The sequence below is a fragment of the Pristiophorus japonicus genome, chromosome 1, assembly GCF_044704955.1.
Source record: "Pristiophorus japonicus isolate sPriJap1 chromosome 1, sPriJap1.hap1, whole genome shotgun sequence".
In the NCBI taxonomy this organism is placed as follows: Eukaryota; Metazoa; Chordata; class Chondrichthyes; family Pristiophoridae; genus Pristiophorus; species Pristiophorus japonicus.
In genome coordinates this window covers 494,412,569-494,427,729 of record NC_091977.1, presented here as the reverse complement: position 1 = coordinate 494,427,729, position 15,161 = coordinate 494,412,569, and the positions used below count along the sequence as shown (strand labels likewise).

Sequence of the window (15,161 nt, the reverse complement as noted above, 5' to 3'; positions counted from 1 at the left end):
TAAGCATAACCTCCCTGCTCTTATAGTCTATGCCTCGGCCAATAAAGGCAAGCATTCCATATGCCTTCTTAACCACCTTATCCACCTGGACAAGCACTCCAAGGTCCCTTTGTTCATCTACACTATTAAGTGGCCTACCGCCTAATGTATATACCCTTTCCCTATTAGCCCTCCCAAAGTGCATCACCTCACACTTCTCTGAATTAAATTCCATTTAGCCAATCACAGGAGTCATAAATTTTACTGCAACAAAGTCACAAAAACACCCCCACCAAAATAAAACCATACAATATACAGCATTATGTTGCAGGGCACTAAACAACAATGAAACTTCTTTCCCGTTGCCAATTTCGGCTTGGGTGCACTAAGTCCGTTGTGTAACACCTACTTAATGCCAATGCTCCTCCAACTTACATTTTCGCTGAAACTTTGAGTCGGAGATGCAAACTATTTTCAAGCGCTAACTTTAATACCCTGCCGCGATTAACGCCCTGAAATCCAAAAAGCCCAAAATCCATCCCTGTACCTAGAATGATGGCCCAGATGTGGGGAGGGTGTGGGGAAATGCATTAGCATGGGGATAACCCAGCGATGACGCAGAGATCTCATTATAATGTTTACCTCCGTTTCCCACCCGGCAGCTGCCCAAATTGATAGGGTGGCCGGCTGTCAGGCGGGAAAACTACCCTCTCTAAGGCCTTCACATCTTTCCTAAAGTGTAGTGCCCAGAATTGGACACAGTATTCCAGTAAGGGCCGAACCAGTGTTTTATACAGGTTCATCATAATATCCAGGCTTTTGTTCTCTTTACCTCTATTGCATTTCATGTGGTAACTATGGCCCCAAGTTTCCACACGCGGCGAAAAACTGTGCGCCTGTTTTTCGCGCCGAAAACGGCGCCAGAAAAAAAGTGCGGTATTCTCGAGCTCCTTGGAGATCGATGTCTGCTTGGCGCGGCGCACAGGGGGCGGAGCCTACCACTCGCGCCAATTTTGTAAGTAGGAGGGGGCGGGTACAATTGAAATGAGGCTTCTTAATGCCGGCAACCCTGCGCGTGTGCGTTGGAGCGTTCGAGCATGCGCAGTCTGAAGTAAACATTGGCACTTGACCATTTTTAAAAGTACTGCATAAAAAGTGAAGATTTGTTTCTTGGACCCCTGCAAAGGCTTGTATTTTAATTTTCTTGATATTTCTGTGTGTGAGGGAGTGCTTTTAGCAGCACTGCTGAATAAATCACCTGCTAAAATCAGTGAGTTCAGCTTTTCACTGCTAAGCTTGCAGAACCGGTGCCTGCAAATTAAGGACTGTGTGTTTGGAGAAATAAAAGTGCCAATTCAACTTTGCAATGGATCAACGTCCACCAAGAACAAAGAATTTCTTGCATGAGGAAGCAAACCATTGCATAATATGTGGTGTTGACAATGCAGCACCCATTCTGCAAATTTAAATATAAAGATGTCGATGTGGCTGCCTCTCCCTGTCCAAATGGCCTCAGTCAGTCCCCCTCACAGCTCGAAGGCTGCTGTTCTTTCTTCGGCTCCCGACCAGCCACTGACGCCGCTGCAATCCCATGGCCGAATGGCCTCAGTCAGTCCCCCTCACAGCTCGAAGGCTGCTGCTGTTCTTTCTTCGGCTCCCGGCCAGCCACTGACGCCGCTGCAATCCCATGGCCGAATGGCCTCACGTCCGCTCCTGATTCTTCGGCTGCCTTCGAGCCACTGACGCCGCCCCATAAGCGTGGCCGAACGGCCTAAAGAATTTTAAATCTGCAGCTGCGTGTGTCCTGTGTTCATTCTTCGGCTCCCGGCCAGCCACTGACGCCGCTGCAATCCCATGGCCGAATAGCCTCAAGTCCGTCCGGGTGCTGCATCTTCGCGGGGAATGAAGGCCTGCCTCAAGCACCGCAGCTCAGCTCGAAGGCTGCTTGCTGCCTGCCGCTGCCATCGAGACGAGACACTGACGCCACACCCCTGTCTGTCTCCAACATGAAAGGCCTGCCTCAAGCACTGCAGCTCAGCTCGAAGACTGCTTGCTGCCGCTGCCGTCGAGACACTGACGCCACACCGCTGCCTGAAAGGCCTGCCTGAAGCACTTTCACACAGGTAGAAACATGGTTTATTTAATCTTTTCTTTGCTTATAAATTTTTATTCAGGTTGGATTTATTTGTATAATATTTGTATAAGTATAACTAAGGATTGATTGTAGAATTTAATGACTTCCCTTCCCCCCCCCCACCTCGGTCCCTATGCCTAATTTGTAACCTGCGCCTGATTTTTTAAAGTGTAGACAAGGTTTTTTCAAGCGTACAAAAATCTTCACTTACTCCATTCTAAGTTATTTTGGAGTACGTTTTCTCTCACGAAACTTTGAAATCAGGCGTCAGTGGCCAGACACGCCCCCCTTTGAAAAAAAAATTCTGTTCCAAAGTGAAACTGTTCTACCTGACTAGAACTGGAGGAAACTAAATGTGGAGAATTCCGATTTCTAAGGTACTCCGTTCTACACCAGTTGCTCCTAAAAATCAGGAGCAAATCATGTGGAAACTTGGGGCCTATAATGCTGAGTTACAAAAACGTGCGACAATGTGTAGCCAGGAATAGACATTATTCTTCCATTTACAAATTTGGTAAAACAACTCAAAATTCCAACTTATTGAAAAGACTCCTCCAATGGCTCCGTTAATGCATACACTGCTAATGTAGAACTTAGCCATACACACCAGGGTGGTCCAGGTTTGATCCTGAGTGAGCTGATCTCAGCTAAAATATGGCACGACACTTGGTTTCAGTATCCCTTGGTTAGGGAGGAAAAAATAGGCCAGAGTTCCTGCTCCCAATTGCTATCCGATGGCTCTAGTTAGAATCGTGTATGGATGGGCATCAGGTGAAAGCAGGATCGAGCTTGGCTGTGATGGCCTCAGTCATCAAATAGCCTGCAATATTCACTGTCAAGGTTGCTACATCAACAGGATTACTAAGGTGAGGTACAGGAGGTCACCCTCATCCCAGCAAGGAGTCAATGCTTCAGGAGAGTAGAGAAAGAATGAAAATCAGTGTTGAAATAGATGAGACTATTTTTATCTACTTTGAAATTATTATTTATTATTAGATCGATATTTAATCAAAACATAACAGTTCACAAAGCTACCCACTTCTTTCATATATGTACCAGTTTCTAGCACAATGAAATAAAATGCTACACATCCTGCACTAATTAGGCTGCATACATGAGATAACACTGCAAATAAAGAAGAAATACTGCAAAGGCTGAAAATCTGAAATAAAAACAGAAATTGCACAGTAAGCTAGTCAGCTTTGTGAAAAGACCGGTCATATGATGTGGGTACCATTCATCAGACTGATAACGCTCCACACTTCCATGCAACATAATTAGGACAAATCGGGAACCTATTATATGCAAGGGCAGACATCGACGAAGAGGTTCAACACCGCCTCCAGTGCACCAGCGCAGCTTTCGGCTGCCCGAGGAAAAGAGTGTTCAAAGATCAGGCCCTCAAATCTGCCACCAAGCTCATGATCTACAGGGCTGTAGTGATACCCACCCTCCTGTATGGCTCAGAGACGTGGACCATATACAGTAGACACCTGAAATCACTGGAGAAATACCACCAACGATGTCTCCGCAAGATCCTGCAAATCCTCTGGGAGGACAAATGCACTAATGTTAGCGTCCTCAATCAGGCCAGCATCCCCAGCATCGAAGCACTAGCTCCATTGGGCGGGCCACATTGTTTGCATGCCTGACACAAGACTCACAAAGCAAGTGCTCTACTCTGAACTCCTACACGGCAAGCGAGCCCAAGGTGGGCAGAGGAAACGTTTCAAGGACACCCTCAAAGCCTCCTTGATAAAATGCAACATCCCCACTGACACCTGGGAGTCCCTGGCCAAAGACCGCCCTAAGTGGGGGAAGTGCATCCGGGAGGGTGCTGAGCATCTCAAGTCTTATCGCCAAGAACATGCAGAAAACAACCACAGGCAGTGGAAGGAGCGTGCGGCAAACCAGTCTCACCCATCCTTTCCTTCAACCACTGTCTGTGCCACCTGTGACAGAGACTGTAATTTCTGTATTGGGCTATTCAGTCACCTAAGAATTCACTTTTAGAGTGGAAACAAGTCTTCCTCGATTTCGAGGGACTGCCTATGAATTAGGGCAAATGACCTGGGGCAGCACAACATCCCATTAAAAATCCCATAAATTTCTACAGTTTCCACATGAAGTGCAATATTCTGCCCGAGATCAGCAATTTAGCACTGTAAACTCCCAGGTGCTATGAAAATGGTCATTTCTAAATGGGCTGAACAATAACAAATCACTTGCCTTAACAAGCAACATACCTGACATATAATCAATCACATTACAACCAGAATAAACTACAAAATATATGATGATTCATTTGTTTTGTTCTCACTTTCACAAAAATATATAATTAGAATACTTGACATCAATGATCCACTTTTACTGAACAACGTATTTATTTTTTTTATTGAGAAGCCCAGGTGAAGAGGCAAGTCCCATCGTGCAGGACATATCCAAGGTTGAAAAGAGTCGGAGAGAATAGAAATAGTGTTTAGTTGACACCGTTCATGAGTTTTAAAAGCCAGTAGGCAGAAGAAAGGGAAGATTGAAGGAGGTAAGGAGTCTTCTGATCCTGAGGAAGAATGAGAGGATGCAACGTGTCTGGACTTCAGCACAAGATTCTGGGAAGAGGGGAGAATGTGAAAGAAGCCATTTTTGGAGTTTAGGAGGAACAAGAGAGAAGAGCTCAAAGGAGCAATGATTAATATAATAATGATAAAATAGAAATGAGTAATTGTAAATGTTGTGATGTAGAGAGGGAGAACATAGCCTAGAGATGAAAGAAGATGATGAGCTATTTCTTTTTATCCTGTTTAGGAGTGTGAGGTGTAATATATAAGCTCCATCTAGTGGAATACTGCTCCACCTAGTGGACTACTGTGGTAATTCAGCCAATAATAAAACATCAGGTGGCAGATCACCTGACAAGTTCCTGTGTTAAGAGCCATCTTGTAAGTGTGTGTTTGTGATGCCATAGAGAATGTACCACATTTGGCGATGAAGGATAGGATAATTGGATACCCAAGCTGAAATTTTTGTTGGTGGATGATTCCAGCCAAACAGAGAGACTAGAGAGGTCCTTTGTTTTCGGAACAGTTAAGAATCCAAGGTAAATTACAAGCACACTTGGCTGAACTGCCAGAGTCCAGATGGCCATGCCTATGGGAATAATAGCACACTTGAGTGCATTTCAACTTGACTGAGACTTTCGGAGCGTATCTGGAGCGGCTAGAAATGTTTTTCACCGCAAGTAATATCATCGAAGCCCCCAGCCATTGTTGTTTACAATAATAAAGCACCAGGTGACAGGTCACCTGACAACTTCCTGTGTTAAGAACCATCTTGTAAGAGTGTGTTTCTGATGTTTTAGAGAATATATCAAATGAGTGAGGAATGCTGTGCTGTTCTGAATTATCTAATTATTCAAAAGAAAGTATATTGTGGAGACTGCAGCATACTCTCCCTCACAAGACATGTCATTGCCCTTCTAATCAAGCTGTTTCAGAAGAAGCTAGGACCCTAAACAAAGAACATGACCTGGATTTTGCACTAACAAACCGTTTTTTCTTCCAGATTCCCTAATTAAGTACATGAGGGCTGATTCTAACCCCACCCCTCCGCCCGGTGGGGAGGTAAGATGGCGGAGGGGATGGAGTCCGCACCACCTTTATAAAACATTTTCACCCCTCACCATTTTTACTTGCCTGAATTCAGATACAGGAAGTCTACCCGCCCTAGAGGAACGGGGCCTAATTGAAATGGCTGTGCCGTGTCCCAATGCCATTTTAACAGGCTCGACTAAGGCCTGCATGGTCTTCAGTCTGACAGAAGAAGCTGGCTGCAACAAGGATTCAGGCAACAGGAGGCCCAGGCGTACTCCTCCTGACCACACAAGAATGACTTGAACCTAGGGTTGTGAACTCTGGTTGGGTGTATTCCTGGAGGTTTAATTATATGGCCTTCCACCTCAAACCCCACACACCCACCACTGGTCCATCCTCCAGGCGTACTGCCTTCCCACAGCATTTGGAAAGGGAACAGGTTCTTTGTTATTCAATTGGATTCATCTTCACTGTCTATGAGACAGCCTTATTCTCCCATCTTTCGTATTTTTATAACAAATAAATGAATTATGGATTAGAAATTGGACTGAACTAATGACATTCGAGCTGCTGCATAAGATGTCTTTTGCACGTTTTAATTTGCACAATGGCAGGTAGAGATTTTAAAAACCATTCTCACCTATGATGTGTTTCCACCCCCCCCCATCTTTCATATTTTTATAACTAATAAATTAAAGTGTTCAATGAAAAAAAAACACAATTTTGTGTAATGTCCCTATTTTCTCCTGCAACAGTGCCCTGGAGATTAATCGTCAATTCTTGGAGACTGCAGGATGATCCTGGAAGGTTGACAACACTACTTGGGCCTCCATCTGCTTAATAATCGAGTTGCTTATCCCTCCGATCACGGGTAGCCGATGCCCCCCCAAATCTGCACTTACCTTGCCAGTGACCGTTTCCATGGGACAACCACACCAATTTCATCCGGTGGTGACATCATTCCCACTGGCTTCAGGTGGGAATCAGAATCAAGAGATATAAATGAAGCTCTGGAGTTGTAGCCAGGAATATTAAGTGGCCAATCTGCCCCTTGTATGATCCAGGTCTCTGTTATTGAAATAAAAACAGAAAATGCTGGAAATGCTCAGCAGATCAGGCAGCAACTGTGGAGTCAGAAACAGAGTTAACGGGCTGGATTTTACGAACTTCGTTGGGTCCATGGCAGGCGATGTTGGTGGCGGGTTCTGTCCCCGCTACTGGCTCCATCCTGGCCTCTGAAATGAATTTACTGTGATTGGGCTTGTTAAGCCCACCTAGAGCGTTTGCTGGCCAATTAGAGGAAACGAGTCTGGTGATGCCATTTGATCATAGAATCATAGAAGTTTACAGCACAGAAGGAGGCCATTTCGGCCCATTGTGTCCGTGTTGGCCAACAAAAGGCTATCCAGCTTAATCTCACTTTCCAGCTCTAGGTCCATAACCCTGCAGGTTAATGCACTTCAAGTGCACATCCAAGTACTTTTTAAATTTGGTGAGTGTTTCTGCCTCTACCACCCTTTCAGGCAGTGAGTTCCAGACCCCCACAAACCTCTACGTGAAGATGGTCATGATTACAGCGTCTCTGAGATCCCCTGGCATGCCCCTCTCTTTCCAGATAAGAGAGATGAGGTTGTGGATTTGTGCCAAGAGTACTTCTCCATGGAAGTGTACCCCAACATAAGAATTACTTTATATTCCAAAAAATCCTGTGATCCTAAATTTATAAGTTGGGTTTCAATCTAGTTGGTATCTCCACCAATTCCATAAACAAGAATAACCTTATTCCACCCATCAATATCCCAAGTTACCTTTAATGAATTCAACATGTTTAACCCCGCCTCCCTATCAACCTGATGTCGTCATTGCAATCTGAACTTCCCTCACTGACAGCTTGGATGATTACATTGATCCATTAATCCAGAAATGGTACCCACTCTCTTCCACTTTGATTGGTTGATTATTGGGTAACTCAGATGTCGATCATAAAGGAAGGCGGTACGATTACATCATCGGAATGCCACTCGTCCGCCACTCGCGCCCTGTGCGGCCAGTCAATCAAGAGCTGGACTCCGCCTATTTTGTTCACCGATTGGCGGAGAGTGAGTGCGGCTGTGTGGATTGATTGGGTAAGTGCCGCGTCAATTTGAAAGGAGGCGGCAAGACAACGAGGGACTGGGAAAGCGGCGCGCCATTTGATTGGCTGATTGAGCTGCCAGTCTGGTAGTGGGCGGGGCGGTGTGGGAGTGACGGTTGGGGCCTAGGTGATATTTTTGTTGTGAGGGGAAACACTAGTTGGTGGGGGGGGGGAAGAGAGAGAGTTGAAAAAAAGCACTGGAGGAAAAAGGTCAAATGAAAGACGGAGGCGAAACGGAGACAGATGGATGGGGGCTGGACAACCGGGAGCGTAAAAACATAATTACAGCATTTTTTATATATATATATTTAAAAAATGACAGTGTTTGCTTGCGGAGCCGGTGTGTGCGTGAGGAAGGAAGGGAGGGAGTGAGTAGTCGGCTTACGCCGGGCCGGGCGGCAGCTGCGGGGACAGGCCGCTTTTTACGCAGGGCCCTTCGTGAGGGACGGAGCGTGTTTTGGTGAGCCCGGTGCCGGTGGGCATCGCTTTAACTGACAACCATTTGTGAGGGGGAGAGCGGTGGCGGCGCGGTGGCAGGGGGTAGAGAATCTGCGAAATTTTCCATCTGAAAATGTTCCAGTATCTTCTGATGTCTAATAATTTCATGTATTTAATTCCACCTAGATTTAAATTATCCGCGCTTGAATAAACACCAATAATTAAGTTTATGCCTAAATATTTTAACGCAAGAAGTTTTTTTTAAAAATGCGAATAATTCCGATTGCTTATGGAGTTGATGCCAAGATTTAGTCTCAATGTTCTATAAATAAGTATAATTATTAGATTTTTTTTTAGTGTGCTTCCAGCATTTGTTTTTTTCCCTAAAAGTATATTTTGTGTTTCAAAGGAGGGCTTGTTTGTTCATTTGGATTTTACATTAATTTGTGACCCTATTTGGCTGAGAAGTGTCAACTGCTTGGCATTTGCAGAGATTTCATGACGTGTCCCCCTCCTCAACCACACTTTTTTAAAAAAACACATCCTCCTTATTCCTCTTTTCTCTTTCCCCCCCACCCCCCACCCCCCAATTGAGGCATGAGTCAGGCTGCATTTTGATTTTGAATGACTGATTGATTACCATGTCTGTAAATGTTAAATCTGTCGAGTGATATTGTATATTAGCATCATTAATGTCTTGCATAGGTTGATGGTTTGAGTTTGTAAAAAATATGGATCACACACTCCAATAGCATTACTCTTGGGTGGTCTTGCGTCTAGAATGTGATTGATTAGGTGTTGTCCCTTTATGGAACTTGTACAAATAGGCACATCCTGAGGTTGATTGGAGACTGCAGGAAGATTCTTTATATACCAGTTGCTTGGTGGTTTTTCTGGTGTCGGCCAGGTTGCCTGGCGATCAGGAAATTGGTGTTCTTTCCCTTTTAGTCTCTAAGATAGTTCAGTTATGATCTGTTAATAGCACTAGCTGCAAGATATTCATGTATCCAGCAATTTGGATGATTTGATTTATAAAGATCAGACTCTTGCAGCTAAGGTGGAGTTGTGTCTCTGAGGTGGCCACAAAGTCTAATTGTTCATTTGATTTTTAATTATGTGTTCAAGTTAAATGTGAGAGCTAATGCATGTATAGGTATTACTATATTCAAGATCTTTGAATCTTTAATAATCTAATTTGGGGTTTTCCTATTTGTGGTGCATCCCAATCATTTGAATAGTCCTAGAAATCATTAGCAAAGAAGACTGTTGTATATTGAAGTCTTCATACTTCAGAAACAGTTTTTTAGCTTTCAGGAAAGTACCTTAATCCCTGATATCCTTGGTGTCGGCCTTGGCTCAATGGCAGCACATTCACCTGAACTCTAAGGTCGTGGGTTAAATCCCCAATTCAGTGACTGCATATCTTTCGGATAAGACGTTAAACCGAGGCCTAGTCTTCCCTCGGATGGACGCAAGAGATCCTACAGCACTATTCAAAAGACCAGGTGAGTCCTCCTGGTTGCCTGGCCTATATTTAACCCTCAACCAACATCACTAAAAATTGTTTAATTGGTTGTGTATCTTATTGCTGTTTGTGGGACTTTACTGTGTGCAAATTGGCTGCCATGTTTCCCTACATGACAATGGTGACTATACTTCAAAAGTAATGCATTGACTGTGAAATATGGGATGAACTACGAAAGGTGCTATATATTTAGGTTCAGGTTCTTCCTCCCACCCTCCATTTGAAAAATATATATTTTTAATCCCTGCCAGTTGCTGTCTGAGTCTTCAGGAGAACCTTGGAAAAATATTGTTGACGCTAAACCATCATTGATCGTGATGATGGTTAACCTTGATGTATAACACATCTGCCATGTTTTTTTAAGGTAGGGAATTGATGTCTGGTTTCAATTTATTGTATGAATGTGCTTTCTTCAGATAGGTATTTGTAACTTGCCTAACCGGCCAAGTTTATGCAAAGAAATATTTTTTTAAATCCAAAGACTGATCCATAGCTTGAACAGGTTGAAAGGAAAAGTAGTTATGATATTGATCTCCTTTAAGTCAGAGGTTATTGTGGGAAGAAAGCAGGGTTGATTAGGAAGAAAGTAAGAAAGACTTGCATTTATATAGCGCCTTTCACAACCACCAGATGCCTCCGTGCTTTACAGCCAATGAAGTACTTTTGGAGCGTAGTCACTGTTGTAATGATGAGCATAGAGAAGGCCACTAGATTGAAAACAACCCAATGTGATGCCTATCTTAAAAAAAAGGCAACAGAGCCAACCCCAGTAACTACATTTATGCGGATTTTATGGTGGTAATGACAGTGAAATTATCGGCCTTTGCCGTCATTACTGCTCTGAAAATGACAGCAACTTCTGGAGTCAGTGCATGCGCAGATCAATGCAGAAACAGCCCAGACCCCGGCATTCAATTTAAATATTCAATGTAAACTTCCCTTATGCTGGAATTTAAAAAAAGTTGGCCTTGTTAAGAAGTGCCACTGGGTTTTTAATGCCATATTGGCTGCTGAACAACTGTAATTTTATATTTGTAGCATGTCCATTTTTTCATTTAATAGTAAGGAAGGACATTAGCGTGGATCATGTGGAAATCTATATGGGTAGAGCTGTGAAACACCAAAGGGCAGAACATGTTAGTGAGAGCTGTGTACAGACCACCAAACAGTAGTAGTGAGGTTGGGGATGGCATCAAACAGGAAATTAGGGATGTGTGCAATAAAGGTATAGCAGTTATCATGGGTGACTTTAATCTACACAAATTGGGCTAACCAAACTGGTAGTAATATTGTGGAGGAGAATTTCCTGGAGTGTATAAGGGATGATGTTCTAGACCAATATGTCAAGGAACCAACTAGAGGGCAGGATATCCTAGACTTGGTCTTGTGTAATGAGAGAGGATTAATTAGCAATCTTGTTGTGTGAGGCCTCTTGGGGAAGAGTGACCATAATATGGTAGAATTCTTTATTAAGATGGAGAGTGACACAGTTAATAAGGAGACTAGGGTCCTGAACTTAAAGAAAGGTGACTTAGATGGTATGAGATGTGAATTGGCTAGGATAGACTGGCGAATGATACTTAAAGGGTTGACGGTAGATAGGCAATGGCAGACATTTAAAGATCACCTGGATGAACTACAACAATTGTACATCCCTGTCTGGCGGGGGGAAAAAAACTGGGAAGGTGGCTCAACTGTGGCTAACAAGGGAACTTGGGGATAGTGTTAAATCCAAGGAAGAGGCATATAAATTGGCCAGAAAAAGCAGCAAACCTGAGGAATGGGAGAAATGTAGAATTCAGCAGAGGAGGACTAAGGGTTTAATTAGGAGGGGGAAAATAGAGTATGAGAGTAAGCTTGCAGGGAACATAAAAACTGACTGCAAAAGCTTCATAGAAACATAGAAAAAAACATAGAAAATAGGTGCAGGAGTAGGCCATTCAGCCCTTTGAGCCTGCACCACCATTCAATAAGATCATGGCTGATCATTCCCTCAGTACCCCTTTCCTGCTTTCTCTCCATACTCCTTGATCTCCTTCGCCGTAAGGACCATGTCTAACTCACTCTTGAATATATCCAATGAACTGGCATCAACAACTCTCTGCGGCAGGGAATTCCACAGATTAACAACTCTGAGTGAAGAAGTTTCTCCTCATCTCAGTCCTAAATGGCCTACCCCTTATCCTAAGACTGTGTCCCCTGGTTCTGAACTTCCCCAAAATCGGGAACATTCTACGCACATCTAACCTGTCCCATCCCGTCAGAATCTTATAGAAACATAGAAACATAGAAAATAGGTGCAGGAGCAGGCCATTCGGCCCTTCGAGCCTGCACCGCCATTCAATGAGTTCATGGCTGAACATGCAACTTCAGTACCCCTGTTTCTATGAGATCCCCTCTCATCCAATGTGTAAATGCCCAGTTGATCCAGTCTCTCCTCGTATGTTAGTCCAGCCATCCCGGGAATCAGTCTGGTGAACCTTCACTGCACTCCCTCAATAGCAAGAACGTCCTTCCTCAGATTAGGAGACCAAAACTGAACACAATATTCCAGGTGAGGCCTCACCAAGACCCTGTACAACTGCAGTAAGACCTCCCTGCTCCTATACTCAAATCCCCTAGCTATGAAGGCCAACATACCATTTGCGTTCTTCACCGCCTGCTGTACCTGTATGCCAACTTTCAATGACTGATGAACCAAGACACCCAGGTCTCGTTGCACCTCCCCTTTTCCTAATCTGCCGCCATTCAGATAATATTCTGTCTTCGCGTTTTTGCCCCCAAAGTGGATAACCTCACATTTATCCACATTATACTGCATCTGCCATGCATTTGCCCACTCTCCTAACCAAGTCACCCTGTAGCCTCTTAACGTCCCCCTCACAGCTCACACCGCCACCTAGTTTAGTGTCATCTGCAAACTTGGAGATATTACACTCAATTCCTTCATCTAAATCATTGATGTATATTGTAAATAGCTGGGGTTCCAGCACTGAGCCCTGCGGCACCCCACTAGTCACTGCCTGCCATTCTGAAAAGGACCCATTTATCCTGACTCTCTGCTTTCTGTCTGCCAACCAGTTCTCTATCCATGTCCGTATATTACCCTCAATACCATGTGCATTGATTTTGCACACCAATCTCTTGTGTGGAACCTTGTCAAAAGCCTTTTGAAAGACCAAATACACCACATCCACTGGCACTCCCTTGTCCACTCTATTAGTTACATCCTCAAAAAATTCCAGAAGATTTGTCAAGCTTGATTTCCCGTTCATAAATCCATGCTAACTCGGACCGATCCTGTCACTGCTTTCGAAATCCGCTGCTATTTCATCCTTAGTAATTGATTCCAACATTTTCCCCACTACTGATGTCAGGCTAACCGGTCTATAATTACACGCTTTCTCTCTCCTTCCCTTTTTAAAAAGTGGCGTTACATTAGCTACCCTCCAGTCCATAGGAACTGATCCAGAGTCGATAGACTGTTGGAAAATGATCACCAATGCATCCACTATTTCTAAGGCCACTTCCTTAAGTACTCTGGGATGCAGACCATCAGGCCCTGGGGATTTATCGGCCTTCAATCCCATCAATTTTCCGAACACAATTTCCCACATAATAAGGATATCCTTCAGTTCCTCCTTCTCCCTAGACCCTCGGTCCGCTAGTACTTCCGGAAGATTATTTGTATCTTCCTTCGTGAAGACAGAACCAAAGTATTTGCTCAATTGGTCTGCCATTTCTTTGTTCCCCAAAAGATTAGTGAAGACTAATGTGGGTCCCTTGCAGTCAGAATCAGGTGAATTCATAATGGGGAACAAGGAACTGACAGACCAACTGAACAAATACTTTGGTTCTGTCTTCACTAAGGAAGACACAAATAACCTCCCGAAAATACTAGGGGACCGAGGGTCTAGCAAGAAGGAAGAACTGAGGAAAATCCTTTTATTAGTCAGGAAATGGTGTTGGGGAACTTGATGGGATTGAAGGCGATATATCCCCAGGGCCTGATACTCTGGGATGCAGACTACTTAAGGAAGTGGCCCTAGAAATAGTAGATGCATTGGTGGTCATTTTCCAACATTCCATGGCCTCTGGGTCAGTTCCTATGGATTGGAGGGTAGCTAATGCAACTCCACACTTTTTTGAAAAAAGGAGGGAGAAAGAAAATTGAATTATAGAACGGTTAGCCTGACATCAGTAGTGAGGAAAATGCTGGAATCAATTATTAAAGATGTAATAGCAGTGACAGGATCGGTCCAAGTCAGCATGGATTTATGAAAGGGAAATCATGCTTGACAAATCATCTAGAATGTTTTGAGGATATAACTGGTAGAGTTGACAAGGGAGAACCAGTGGATGTGGTGTATTTGGACTTTCAAAATGCTTTTGACAAGGTCCCACACAAGAGATTAGTGTGCAAAATTAAGGCGCATGGGATTGGGGGTAATGTATTGACGTGGATAGAGAACTGGTTGGCAGACAGGAAGCAAAGAGTGGGAATAAACAGGTCCTTTTTAGAATGGCAGGCAGTGACAAGTGGGGTGCTGCATATATATATATAATATATAATATTTTAGACAAAGAAATTGAACGTGATATCTCCAAGTTTGCTGATGACACTAAGCTGGATGGCAGTATGAGCTGTGAGGAGGATGCAAAGAGGCTGCAGGGTGACTTGGACAGGTTAGGTGAGTGGGCAGATGCAGTATAATGTGGATAAGCATGAGGTTATCCACTTTGGTGGCAAAAACAGGATGGCAGATTATTATCTGAATGGTGACAGATTAGTAAAAGGGGAGGTGCAACGAGACCTGGGTGTCATGGTACATCAGTCATTGAAAGTAGGCATGCAGATAGAGCAGGCAGTTAAGAAAGCAAATGGCATGTTGGCCTTCATAGTGAGAGGATTTGAGTATAGGAGCAGGGAGATTAGGAATTTAGAAGAATGAGAGGGGATCTCATAGAAGCGCATAAAATTCTGACGGGATTGGACAGGTTAGATGCAGGAAGAATGTTCCCGATGTTGGGGAAGTCCAGAACCAGTGGTCACAGTCTAAGGATAAGGGGTAAGCCATATAGGACCAAGATGAGGAAAAACTTTTTCACCCAGAGAATTGTGAACCTGTGGAATTCTCTGCTACAGAAGTTGTTGAGTCCAGTCCGTTGGATATATTCAAAAGGGAGTTAGATGTGGCTCTTGCGGCTAAAGGGATCAGGGGGTATGGAGAGAAGGCAGGAGTCGTTTACTGAAGTTGCATGATCATATTGAATGTTGGTGCAGGCTCGAAGGGCCGAATGGCCTGCTCCTGCACCTATTTTCAATGATGAGCAAAACATGGCTTTTAATTTTTTTTTAAT

General features: G+C 43.9%; 1 protein-coding gene across 4 annotated transcripts in view; it reads left to right on the top strand.

Annotated features, from left to right (window-relative positions):
* Positions 1-8,014: 8,014 nt before the first annotated feature.
* The window catches only part of LOC139260305 (uncharacterized), a 137,698-nt gene continuing 130,551 nt past the window's right edge, over positions 8,015-15,161 (top strand). For all 4 annotated transcript variants that reach the window (XR_011592766.1, XR_011592764.1, XR_011592765.1 and 1 more), the window contains exon 1: positions 8,015-8,297. Coding sequence is in view for 1 of the 4 variants with exons in the window: in XM_070876756.1 (XP_070732857.1) it covers positions 8,053-8,297 (245 nt within the window). In the remaining 3 variants the exon portion in view is untranslated. The remainder of the gene's footprint in view (positions 8,298-15,161) is intronic.